General features: G+C 42.4%; 1 protein-coding gene across 1 annotated transcript in view; it reads left to right on the top strand.

Annotated features, from left to right (window-relative positions):
* The window catches only part of PTHLH (parathyroid hormone-like hormone), a gene marked incomplete at its 5' end in the record, with an annotated part of 4,483 nt that extends 1,674 nt beyond the window's left edge, over positions 1 to 2,809 (top strand). The window contains one exon of the mRNA XM_010282630.1: positions 2,669 to 2,809. Within this exon, the coding sequence (XP_010280932.1) occupies positions 2,669 to 2,678 (10 nt within the window). The remainder of the gene's footprint in view (positions 1 to 2,668) is intronic.
* Positions 2,810 to 13,767: the final 10,958 nt, after the last annotated feature.

Genomic DNA, 13,767 nt, shown 5'->3' with positions numbered 1-13,767 from the left:
GGAAAGAACATGTTAGGGCATTTCAACTGTTATTTCTTTTTCTTACTAGTCTGTCGTTGGTTGTCTGTCCAATGGGATATGTTAAAGAACTACAGGTACAACCCTGTTGATTTTCCTAGTTCAGCCTTTCTGTTTCAGGTATGGTTAGATGGCTGAAGGCAGTCAGCTTTACTGCGCAGTCCAGACTGCTGAAGGCAGTCCAGGTTTACCTTACTGATATTGTTGCCCGAGATGCAGTATTTCCCAAGGACAAGAAACAGATTCCTAAAGAGGACCTATATTTTAGTTACTTGATTGAAGACTATTAAACAAAGAGAAGCCATAAAACAGGAAAACAAAATTCTTCCTTCACAATTACGGAGCATAATATGCTGGTTCAGCTCTTAAGAAACGGCTAGTATATGAGGTTGTAGTTATCCCAGTAGGCTGGCAAAAGATATAATTTCTAAACTTTAAATGAAAGCTAGTCCCAACTCTCTGACATGTACTTCAGATGGGAGAGTCAGGTTCAATGCAGTTGTCTATGCGGTTGTTGGCACAAGGTGGGCAAGCGCATTTTAGATGAAGGAATGACCACATCTGAGTGAGGCTGATTCCTCAGCTGTACTGAGCTGAATCAGGAACTTCTACTCTATTTGCTCCTGGGGGGCAAGACAGGATTTCCATATGCTACACCAGTAGAAGTTACCCCTAAGGCTAGCTGCAGCTTAGGAGGAGCATCACCACTCTGCAGTGAAGTGGATACACACAATGCAGCAGGGTAAATGTCAAGGGAGTGCAAAGATAAACTTTAGTGCTTTTCACTCTATCTTTGTGCTTCTTTTCTGCTCAACACACTGAATTAAAATCCTCGTGCCAATTCCCTCCACGCCATCTTGATCCCAAAATTTTGGGTTTAGGTCAGAAAAATGACCAAAAATAATGTGCTCTCTAGATCTTTTGACTTACTACAGGAAGTATCTCATAGAAGAAACCAATCTTGCAAAATCTGTGAGCAAATCACAAAAAGCAGCTTGCAAGTAGTCATTAGTACAGACCCCACTGTCAAGATGTGGCTTTGCTTAAACTCTAAAACAAAGCCTAACGTCCAAGCCAAACTGAAAATGTCACCCTCTTAAAAATAGGCCTGTGTAGTGCAGACACACATATACAGTCATGCTGTATGAATCACGTGCCATTATCATACATATTGTAATGTAGCCTGAATACACCCTAATATGACTAGTTAATTATTAAGGAGCTTCATGCTAGCATTCCCATTCCAGGCACTTAAAAAAATCTTTCTCATGGACATTCCAGCTATATTCCCATTCCAATTCAATTAAACTGTTATTACCTAATTTCCTAAGAAACCTTTCAAATTAGTAGACTCCCTAATGTTAAATGTAGTCTCACTTTCAATGTTCACATAAAAAAAAAACCCTGCTAAAGTCTCAAGGATTTCCTCTTTTTTTTTGTATCTCACGCCCACACATATCTGCCATGTGGAATACTACCCGCAGCTTCGGCAATCAGTCCAGCAACAGAGCGAACCCCTCTCCATCCTATAGCTTCACATTCCACCCTATAGCTGTTTCCCAGGGAACCAACACGCATTATAGAAATGTGCCGTTCACAGGGACAGAAGGGAAAGAAGCCCAATGCTTCAGCATTTCCTGCAGTACCGCTAAGAAATAACGTAAAATAATATTGTAGTATAATTAATATACTAACAGGATAGGAGCAGGGTCTGCTTTTGTTCTTGTGCCTTCACAAGGAAGAGAGGAGTAGAGAACACACACCAGGCTGCCAGCGTCCCTTAGAAAAAAAACTCCTAAATCTCAGGACTGCATACAGCTGACTGTTTCAGCTTGGACTGAATGCAACAGGAGTCAGAGCTTAATACGATGAGATGCTCGTTTTCCCTCAGGACCAAGCTCTTAGGTTCACAGAGGGCAAGTTTCAGGATTATAGCCTTCTCATTCATTCAAGCACTTAAAGAAACGCAATATCAAGGATCTGTTCACTTCAAGACCTGAGCAACCTTTACTGCATGGGTACTGCATCTACTCATATACATGACACCACAGAAATATGTATCTCTAAGATGAACAGACCCTTGTCTAACAGGCGGTCTACCAGTGGGAAAGATGGACCAAATAAGCCCCATGGGACTGTTGTAATCAGAAGCCTGGCATCACACCCAAGCAGTTAACACAGCAGGGGCATGGTTGCCACAGTGTTCAATAAGGACTTTCTTTTTCTTATCTTCAAAACAAATGTCTCATTTCTCCAACTGTATTTTTTTTTTCTTTTTAGTACTTGGCATATTTATTATAGGTAGGTACAATTTTTCTACCTGTAGCACTCAGGAACCTTCTTGCATAGAAAGAAGAAAACCAAAGCCTCTTCCTATTTCTCTGAGTGTAAATATAATGGAATAGATGGCCTAAGTGTTGTGACAAACTGCAAGTCTTCATTCTGCCAGATGAGTTGCATTGAAGGAAATATAGTAGAGGTCTTGATATCTAAAACTGTAGCATTTTTAAACCGGCCCTGTTATTGCAAATGTTTATTAGCAAGGCACACCCATTTGTAGTCTGTGGCACTCTTGCTATTAATTTTGTGTCTATGTATTTGAAGTGAAAAATTAATTTTTGTATTTTTTCTGCCCTTCATTTCTTTGCAGGAGGCGCTGACATTTTCAGCAAGAGATTTTTGGAAGACATATTGCAGTATTCTGTAATAGTGAACATATGGGAAGTATTAAAATATTTATTACCTGTAAATATTGTAAATGCTCAGAATAAAACTTTTTTCCCCCCATTGCTCTCTGAAACTGCACATTTGGTTATTGTGAATTTTCCTTTTTTTTTTTTTTTTTTTTGCTAAGGCTAAGACAATTATTATTGTCACATTTACCATAATTTATTTTGTTGACTGGTGTATTTATTTTGTGAACGTATCTTGGTGCTGCTGACTTTCTATATTTTTTGTAACATAATGCACTTTAGATATACATATCGAGTACATTGATAACTGACATAAGATGTTCCTGTTTTGTGGTTGACTTCAGTGAATGCCTACATACAATTGTTCAAACTGATTTTCCTTTGTGCATGTATAATAGCAATATTTTAAAATTTGTAAAGAATGTCTAATAAAATATAATCTAATTAAACCATGACTCAGAAGGAAAAATGTGTCCTTTAGGAATTTCAAGAGCAGGAACACTATTTTTTTCTTTACTACATTTGAAAATGGTTTTAAATTTAATGTGTTTACATTGGTTCAAACTCCCACATTTTCACATTAGCTTTTACTTAAAAATCACTCAGAACATATTTCATTCCAGTGCTCTATTTCAAGTCAGCTAAGTTGCTGAACAACCTGGGGGTACTGTCATATAGCTCAGACCCCGCTGCAGGGAAGGCACAATTCTCAACCTTTCCAGCCCCCAGCCCTGCAAAGGCTGAGGCATTACATTCTCCACAAGAGAGGGTGTGAAAAGCAGTCCCATGGGATGCATCACTTTTACTTACTCCACTCTTGGAAGGTGGTCACATGTCACACTCCGTAGTCTTGTTCCAAAATACAAATGCTCAGTGTCCTCGGCTCCCACCAACTTTTGTCAAAGATGCAAAGGTCTACCACATGAATAGAGTCTCAGCTCCTTGTACTTTGGGACCACCTTACGTTAATGCGAGTGGAACAAAAAAAGAGTGTTTCCTGGGTGAATATATAACGGAAAGAAAAAACGGAAACCGCAGGAGGTGACAAATCACTAGGTGCTGTTGCATTGCTTGAATAACTCTTCCCCTCTCTCACCACAAAGATGCCTCACATGCCTCTGTTTCCAAAAAACATCTGCATTAATTCTACTTCTGCCTTATACCCATAGATAATTGCAGTTAAGGGGGAGACCACCTTCATTACTTCATGGCGACTGGCTGAAGAAAACAACAGAAAGAAATTATGATCTATCACTTTTTCTAAAGTGAGCATACGAGTCCTGCTTCCTATCCCTTTCGCTACCACCCACACGTTAATCACAGCAGCTGCTATGCGGGCAACCTGAATAAAGGAGATTGTTTCACGGAGATATCTGTACTTTGTAAAATCCTACTGAATTTCCTCTGTCTCACTCTTTTAACATCAGCAACATCAGAAAAATGCAAGCGTGGAAAAATAAATTACAAATCCTGGGAATTTTAAGATAGTTCTTGTAATTGTTGCTCCATTCTGTAGTTGCCAAGCTTTTCTTTTTTATTCTTCTTTCCTTTTTTTTAAGTGCCATCTTTTTCCATTGCCAAAGTACAGCCATCATATAATATAAACCAGATGTATTTCTGCTCTCTGCCCAATCTTGCAGAAAACTACCTCCAAGAAAGCACTAAAACCAAGAAAACTTGAGAAAAACTTACCCATCCTCCCCCATGCGCTTCTCTGAAGTGCGAAATTCAACGTTTTGTTATGTCCAGTTAATTACTGCAGCCACAAAGCACATGCATATTGTTTAATTTTCAGATGAAAAATATTAAACATGAGGAAACCTAGCACAACGTTGGGGTTTCATTAAAGAAAAAAGGCATGGTTCCTGCACATTTTCAACTTGGCCTCCCTGCATATCCTGCCTATTTATAGTATCCAGCTAATGCTCAGTTTTATACAACTGAAGTTAGCTGCAATTTATTCAGAAGATGATTTTGTATCTCGGGATTACTGGCATATCCCAGCTGGAACTAAAACCTAAAGCTATGGTGGGCAGAGGCAATTTATCTTCGTCAGAAAGGATGGTCCTCGGCAGACAGGGGCCCCAAAGAGCATAAAACAAAACCATACACCCAAATGCTAAACCTTGGCTCCACAGAACTGGCCACTTCATAAAAGGAGGCCTGATTTTGAAGTGCCTCGGGTCTCCCCCATACCTTTACACGGTCCATTAAGGACTTGGAAGTTTTTCCTAGTTTCTGTATGTAAAATTTGTGATGGTAGCGAATTTAAGCAGGAGTCCTGTTTTTCTTAGAGAGCTTTACACAGGCCTTATAAAAGCTGTCTATGGATCCTGTGGTCCACAGACTACGGTTTGAAAGTCACTGCTGCAGACTGTTGGACTTAACTCCGCAAAAGTGAACGCAAGTTTTTTTGAGCTCTTGATTTTGCAGGAAAATAAATCCGAAGACCTCTATTTCTGAGACAAGCAACAGCAGCTTTGCCTTCCTAGCTGTGTGGGGGCTGAAATCGTCCAGAGATTTCAGTTTCTCAGATGGTTCAACCCCAATGATTCAACTTGTCTCAGGGACCCTGCAGTAATCGGGACTTATCCTCATATTTTCTGATCTACAAATGTAAGGTATGATTATTTCAGAGGAGGAAAAAAAAGTGTGGTAGAGCTTCAACCTTTGTATTGTATGACCTCTTGGAAGACTGCATTTTTACATTCATGCATGTCTGCCCACCTGATGTTCTACATGGCACATGTGCACACCCAAACACACCTAAAATAGACAGCATTATTGGTATGGAGGCACTCCAAGAGTTTAGAAGTACCAGAAGGAAGATTGCTCGCACGCCTTTCATTTGGCCTCTTTGCTGCTACATTTCAGTCAGGGCTAGGATTACCTGATCAGATGTTACAGTTCTTACTTCTGTCACCTATTTTCTCTTCGCTCTCTCTCCCCTGACCTCTGCTTCCCCATCCGTGCCTCATTCCTTTTCCTCTGCTAAAGCCAAAATCCATCTCTCTTCATCTGACATCAGCTGCCCTGCGCTCTCCTTGGATCACTGTTTCCACTTACACCATTTCTGTCACCGTCCCTCTCCTCACTCCTCCCTCCTTCTCCACACCCCAAGTCCTTTCAGCTCCATTTCTCCTGGTCCCCACCATCCCCAGCCATACTCCATTTTCTCTCCTCTTTGGACACCTAATCCCAGACCTCACCTCATCCCCATCAACTTCCTTCACCAGTCTCCTGGCTCAGCAAGACCCTCTTCTGCATCCTGGTTCATAACCATTGATCTTTTGTTTCCCCAAGCTCTTCGTCCCAGCTTTTCTCCTGGCAGCTCTCCCCTCAGCAGCCACACCATCTTCCTCCTGCTCTCTACTCACCTGCCAGCAGGAAAACCAACTAGAGCAAAGTGGGGAAGTTTCCTCCTCACTGTTGCTTTACATTGCCCTATCCCAGTGCCTTTGCCCAATTTCCTGGCTAAACAGGCGTTGTGGGGATAGCCTGCCTTTGCCCTCGTAGCCTCCGAGCACGAGCCTGCTCAGACAGCAGGGTCTGCGCTCCTGGTGGAACATGGGAGCTGGAGGGTGGTGGGGTACTTTTGGTTGTCCAGTAAGGGATGTGCACTCAAAGTCCAGTCATGCAAAGGAGTTGGACCATGCTCAGTGATGAAGGCTTTTGCTGCTGAAGGAGCCTTCATTCAATAAGTGTGATTCTGCAGAGGGCTACAACATAGCCAGGTGTCCTTTAAGGTGATAAAAGAACATTCCTAATGCAGAGGATGCACTTCAAAATTTCCATTTTCCCCGAAGCCACAAAGGTGCTAAGACTTCTCAGAAGATATTCCAGAATATTTTTAACACGGATAATACAATGTGTTTTCCTCGTTTTGCATTTAAAAATGGTATGACTATTTTGGCTGAAATTTTCTAAAAGACCGTTCACAAGTTTTCAGCTTCAGAGGTCAAAGATGAGTTAGAATTACAAAGAAATGAAGCCAGGGTGTCATACTAGGACATGGTGGACTACCTCAGAAGTGCACTGAACAGCTGTCCTGCCTCTCAGATCCAGCTAACACATTCAGAAATGTTGTTACTGACCAAGACCTCCAAGGGGAACCTACATTTGGCACCCCACTGCTGCTCTGGTTTTAAAGTAGTCCATGTTTACTACAGAACTTAAAAGCTGTTAAGAGACATCAAATGATGACAGTTCACAGCGGCTCCCCTGTGCTGGACCTGAAAAACAGATCTTTTTAGGCTCTGTGCACTTGGCAGTGGTAGCTCACTAATAGTGGAGTTCCACTCACAGAGTTTGTTCCGTGGTCCTTAATAAATGCAGACATTCATCTGGCTTTCAAGACACACAAGAAAAAAGCCCATGTAGTTTACGCCTATACTATGAAATGACTCTATGCTCTCAAGGAAGGGATTTCAAGCACAGGAACTATTTGGCTTAGTTTTAGGCATTCACCATCTCAACATGTGGACAGTACTATTCCCAATACAATGCACCTACAGTGTAGTAAGCATGCGTGTTCACTTATGAGTAAGTGCCCTTGATCTCCTGAGCCACCACAGAGAATTTGGCTCTCTTGCAGTAATTCAGAAAGTAGGGGAATGCTGGCTGTATTTAGTTACAGTCTTTGAGAGTTTAAAACATTTTGTTATTTGGTCATAATTTACTGCAGAGAAAAGGTGCTGGAATAGTTTCTCTGGAGTCTGAAGGTCTTTATTTAATCACAAAACAGATACAAATAGAGGAAGCACAAACTGCTTTTTAAGCACCACACCATGATACCTCCCATTATAAAATGGAAACCATCGGCATGCGGAGTCAGGTCATAGGAGCAACAAACTCATTAAAAAGTATACATTTTGTACTCTACTGAGACCACCACCAGTTTCTCTAAGGGCTTCAAGAACAAAGCAGGGGAAAGAGGCACGTGCATTCATCCCCAATTTGTTAACAGGAACACTGGGACTCCTTGGAGAAGGAATTTTACTTCTTTATCCCAGTTATTATTCAAAATGGGGTCAGACTTGCCCACTTTTCTAAAACGTTCCGAGCTCTACTGAAAGCTTGGTGCAGAATAACAAAACATTGATGTATAGCTTGCCCCTGTCGTCATCGTCCCTGCCCTGGTTTTTGGTTGGTTTTGTTGTTGTTTTTTTTTTCCGTGGTTGGTTGTCCCAGTTCTTTCACCCAGGCTATGAGATAGTCACCCACTCAGTCATCAGATAGTAAGTCATAAGTTTCAGTATTCACCCAGATAAAGGTGACCACACTTAAAGACAGTTTCTCATCACCCATCCACCATGATGGCCCTCTAGACATTGACTTCAGTGGAAGTTATGCACATAACTTCCCACACAGTTCTTCGAATATATACCTCCTAGAGTGCTGTCTTTTAATTGGTTTCCTGGACTCTTCTCCTCACAAATAATTTTTTCCTATAGTTCATGTTAACTAATTACCATGGAAAATATCTATGATCTAACACTCTCCGTGACTTTCCTTCCGAATGAGTTAGAGATCCAACAGAGTGGTTTGCAACGCGCATGCCATGGAGTGTCTTTTTCCAGCGGCTGGATCCTGTTCTCTGACAATGCAGGTGAGCATCCTCTGCACCTTATTGGGTGCACTGCTACACTAGAGTACGTGCTTGGACTTTAGAGAGCATGTTTAAGACCACTCCACATATTGTGGACATCTTCCCTTAAGGAAAACTGCAGAAAATTTGAAGGGATTTTTTTCCTGGTGGAACTACATGGTAAGCTCTACATATGCACTAATGAAAATCCTTCATTAGCAGCAAGATATTGGAAGGCCCTTTCTTGCCATGACTGTGCATGTACAAGCATGTTAGGGGCGGGAGGGATTTCTGCGGTTTAATGCCATTAGAACTACATTTCATAAGATCTGGATCACTCAAACAAAAAAATAAGGCATGACAAAAGGAAAAAGTATCCCACCTTGTAACCTGAGTTTTCCAGTATGTATCCTAATTTTCTATTTTTTTGCTATGCTGGAGGGATGAAGAAGACCTACTCTGATGCCTTTCAAATTTTCACAATTAGTCACGTCACCAGTGTTCAGAAACTTATTCTTGTCCTCTTTCAGCCTCTAGTAGCTGAAACACATGAGCACATCACAGTAAATCACTGAGTGATGTTAAACTCTGGTCCAAATAAACCCAATTCTTTTCCCAATAAGAAGAAAGAGTGGCTGTATACCATCTTGTCAATGGTTTGGTCTTGCAACCAGATCAACTCTCAATGTCAAATGCAAACTCCTCCAAGACTCCTCTCATCCAGGCTGGGGCTCATAGGAGTGGTGACCCATCAACATGAGAACTGGGGGTATTAGTAGCCAATTCCTCAGCCAGACTTTTAGGCCAGTCTGCTTTTGCCATTCTGAGACAAAACAGGGAAGACTTAGTGCTTTGCTGTACTCACTTAAAATGTCTACAGTTTTCTGTGCCAGCAGGCAAGAAGTGTCTGTAAATAGATTCTTTTCCTTTCTACCTTTTGCATCACTTCAGTTCCTTTCCAATAATAACCAAGAGAGATTTACCAGCAAAGCACACAGACTTAACAAATTTTTCATAAGACAAAATGGGCTTATCAAGTTTTGGGGGATAATGATAAGTCTTCTCAGTGTGTAGTGATGACATTCCACTTACTTACACATATGAAATCACAGGAGATGAAGGACAAGTCTCCTTGTAACTCACTAACTATACTGAGAAGTTAGTTTAAACGTACCTTGGGTTGACAGGCTTGCTTTACAGCCTCAAGCAGTTTAAGTCTAATACACCAATATGAGTCCCACATGATTTCTCACCATCAATAAATAAGGATTGCATGGTCTCCTTGACCACAGAAGGGTTGTTCACATACACAAGCACTCGGTATTGCAAGCACCGATCACAGAGAGGTCCTACATGTTTGTCGGATATACAGTCTGTCAGTCACACGCAGCAGAAGCGTGACAACGTACTCCTGGGAAGAACAGAGGCAGAGCCACCACCAGTGGCTGGGAAGATCTGAAGGCTCATCTCTCAGTACACCTGGGCAGGACTGGACAGCATTACTGACAGTCGCTTGGGTGACAGTCAGTTTCAAATGATATGCTGTGAGGAATTGGCACTAGTATAAAAACTTGACAAAACTTTGGGGCTTTTTAAGTGTGAAAGATACAGAAAGGCTGTTCTTTAAAAGGCCCCTTCTCAAGTAGCCTAGCTGTTGTGCAATGGCTACAGGAAGTTCCTTACAGGACAGAGTGGATTTGTTTATATTTGAAACACCAGATCATGAAATAAGATACATAAAATGCTATCTACGTTAATGAAATGCAGCTGACATCCACTGATTTTTTTTTATTTTTTATTTTTACATTGCACTTACTTTCACGTTAGGACTCCGTAGGGCTAAGCAGATCCAGAGCTCTCGGCTTTGCTCAGTTTCAGAGGCTCATTATTGGCAGGAGAACGAAAACTTTAAATAAATATATCACAATCACTATGCCTGTATTCGAGTTATTCAGATACTGATAAGATGACATGGAGTTAAGAGCAGCTCTAACGACAGATGATCTGTCATTTGTATTTAATCCATTTAAGAGACATTTTTATCAGAAAAAGATCAACCCACTGGGACCATTAATAGTTACACTTATAAAAAAAGCCAGCAGCCAGAGACCAACACAGACAGACATAACAAGAGTTAGTGTCACAGTCCAAAATCACCAGCAAATTTAGAACACACTTACATGAACAATTTGCTGTGCATCTTATTATTTAAACAGCATTGTAGTAAGAACATATGCATGCATAATCAAAAACAACTACAAGGATCTAATTAAAATTCTCAGGAAAAAAAGACCTCAGGAAAATGTGCTGCTTATCCTAGGTGATTTTAACTCATTAAGAGGAAAGAGAGCAGAATGGCAAGTTGCCTGAAGCTGGGGAAGCACAGTCCACGATGCGGTCTTATTTGTCAGAGCCTAGGCAGGATTATATGGAGCAACCTACAGTGGTATATATAATGTCTGTTAGGTATCATGAAAGGAATGCTTGTCTGGGTGCACTGTAAACACCCCGCAGAGCTTTTGCTGATGTTCACAGGAGCTATCGCTGGGACCGGCGCACACGCATCAGACGTTGGGCTGCAGGTTGCGCTCACCCGTTCATCATCTGCCTCGTGCACGGGCAGCCTCAGCTTGTCTGAGGGCAGGCTCTTCATCCAGCTGGAAAAGAAATACCAGTAGCTAAACCAGAGGTTGGTCTAACACAGGATTCTTGGGAGTCATCCTGCCTTTCACCAATATTTTCTCTTCTGCCACCAGACAGGGCTAGCAAGAATGAGGAAGAACTCACAGCAGATGAGATGCATAGCTATCTCAGAACAAAAGTGAACACCACAGGCACTTCCAAGCAATTAAATTTAAGTGTTAATCTTCCCTGACACTGTTTTCAACAACAGACTACAAATTAATTCATGGGCATTTTCTTTAACACCCAGACTTCTGCTTTTTTCTGTTGGGCTTGGGCAGGCGGTGGGAGGGATGCTCTAGGGCTATGTTCATGCCTTAATCAAGCAAGACTTCCACTGAGTTCACTGGTAGATTTGCCTGCATAAAAGATATTCCCAAGGACCCCTTGGAGTTTGACAGTATTTGACTTGTTTTCAATGCAATCCCTCTTCCAGTCTATAACGATCTGTCTCTCCTTTGCATAGAGGGGTGTCTCAGTCCTAGCCTCTGATGCCCTTCCCTTTCATTCCCATCCTCCAGCACCGTCCCATCAGACCTCTTTAGAGTACAGATTTATATGCTGTACATGTAAGGCGAGCAGGCTTATAGCTTCAGAGCTTCTGGCACAAGGTACAAAGTAATAGCAACAAAAACACTGACATATGCAGCTGTTTCTTTAAATAAGGGAAGGCCAAGCAAGGTGACCGCTGCCAGCCAAGTCTGAATGTATAAAGAGAACCACTTCCAGAAAGAGGGCTCACAAAGTTCTTGAAAGTGGGACCACCTCAGAGATGAAGTTAGTCCCTTTCCCTCCCCCACTCTTCCCTGACCTGCTTCAAACTTGAACAAATCAGTTTTTCCAAGCCTCTCACCCCCTCCCTCCCCTTGAGCAGTCTGATTTTTCTATGTGAACGTTTTGGCACATCTCAGAACAGTTTTACTCATTCATTTAATAGTCACAAATAATGGTTCTGTTTCACCAGCTAATTATTTCACCAGTCTCACAGATGCATGCCTTTCCTGCACGTTCAGTGAGGAGGAATCCAGTGCCCACACAAGCAACAATAATAATCCGATTAAAAAACTGATGTGTTCTCATTTCTTCCCTTCAACAGGTTTTGCTGTGTGGATATTTCAAAAAGAAGAAAAAAAAAAAGGTGTGTGTGTGGGGAAATTAGCCCAATTTCTTTAGAAGGACACAGCACGCAGGACATAAATGAAGAGAACCACTGGAGGTCACTGTGACAGAAAAGGAGAATGAGTCAGATGAAAGCAGGACCTCCAATGCACCAGCCACCCGTCTGAGGTGGTGGTGGTGGCGGCAGGGACTGGAAGGGCGAGAGAAGAGACTGCATCTCCAGTCTGACTTTACTGGAACCTGGAGGCACTGGCTGCAGAAGCAAGGCAGGAGACGAGGCTCATGTCCACATCAAAAACTTGAATTCTGACCAGGTTTCCCTCCAAAGAATCTCAAACTTTTATCTCCTGTATGTGTTTACCGGCTTCAATCTGCCTGTGAAGTGTCCTGCCCTGCTCAGAGCCTCCCAGCTCCGCGCCGTGCTGAATAGGAGCTTTTGTAAAAAACAAAGTTACGTTATATCTTACATACATGATACCACTTCGCTTTCAGAACGACGGTTTTTCCCAGCACCAAGGGAACTCTAACCAAAGGCTGCGGACGCTTCGCCTCTGCCCCGGCTGGCAGCGAGGTTTTTGAGTCCCTGAACGCGGCGCGTGGGACTCGTTCCTGAAAGGAGAAGCACGCGTAGGTTACAGCACCGCTGGCTCTCCAACCTGTTTCCAAGAACTGCGTAGCGTGAAATCCTTACTCGCTTTATTAATGCGTGTGTAGGAGGGAGGCGAGGGGGACAAGGCAAAAAACATCACGCCTGTCACAGGTAAGGGGCCGTTCTCTGCCTTTTCCCCCCTTCCCCCCCGCCAGCCTGCCGCCGCTGCGACCAAGGCGTGCGCAGCAATCGTCGCTCGCAATGGCTGAAATCACTTGGCTGGACCCACAGGAGAAGAGGTTTGCAAGTTCATTTGCAATAAGAACCCAAGAAGCTATTCAAGGGTGGGGGTTTTTTTGCCCTTTAGAGGTCCCCTCTTCAGCCTGCAGCTTCCTTTTCGCCCCAAAGTATATCTCTCAGACCAATTTCTGCTGTGCCCTTAATCCACCCTGTTGCCCCCCCCAAGTTTCTGCTAACTTTATGTTCAGCACAGAATACCTTATAAAAGGAGAGGAAAAGTGAAATATCTTCTATCAAATAAAAGACCAAAAATGAAGCTGCAAACGCCGCATCTCACAAATGACATCCCTTCAAGAGCAGCTTTCCTTTCTGCCTTGTTTTTTGTGTATGTCTGCATGTATTTTTGACTAATAACTATGCATACATGCACATGCACGTACGAGTGTGTGTGGGAGTGAGAGCCAGAGAGCATATAAAGGGTATTTGGGGATTCTTTGGTTTTGGACTCTCACACACAGTTGGGGGAGGCAAGTTATAAACATATAGGTAGATCCAAGAATGAATACTTTAATATTTGCAGATCTTGATGGCTGCCAAATGCTAGCATTTCAGGGATGCATATTCACATGCAGCTGGCGACACACATTGGAAGGTACCCAAAATTTTGCCAGTTAGGTTCCAGACTTGAAATATCTCAGCAGACCCATATGTGTATCTTAACACCAAGTAGGGAATGTTTCCCCTTATTCTCCATACTCATTAACTAATAAGCAAGCAAAATGGTTTGCTGCGGAGAATGGAAATAAATCCTTTGCTAGAAATACTGGCCTTTTAGAAAG

Source organism: Phaethon lepturus, unplaced genomic scaffold (genome assembly GCF_000687285.1).
Source record: "Phaethon lepturus isolate BGI_N335 unplaced genomic scaffold, ASM68728v1 scaffold49552, whole genome shotgun sequence".
Taxonomy (NCBI): Eukaryota; Metazoa; Chordata; class Aves; order Phaethontiformes; family Phaethontidae; genus Phaethon; species Phaethon lepturus.
The sequence above is the reverse complement of the archived record's forward strand: the minus strand, read 5'-3'. Positions and strand labels throughout refer to the sequence as shown.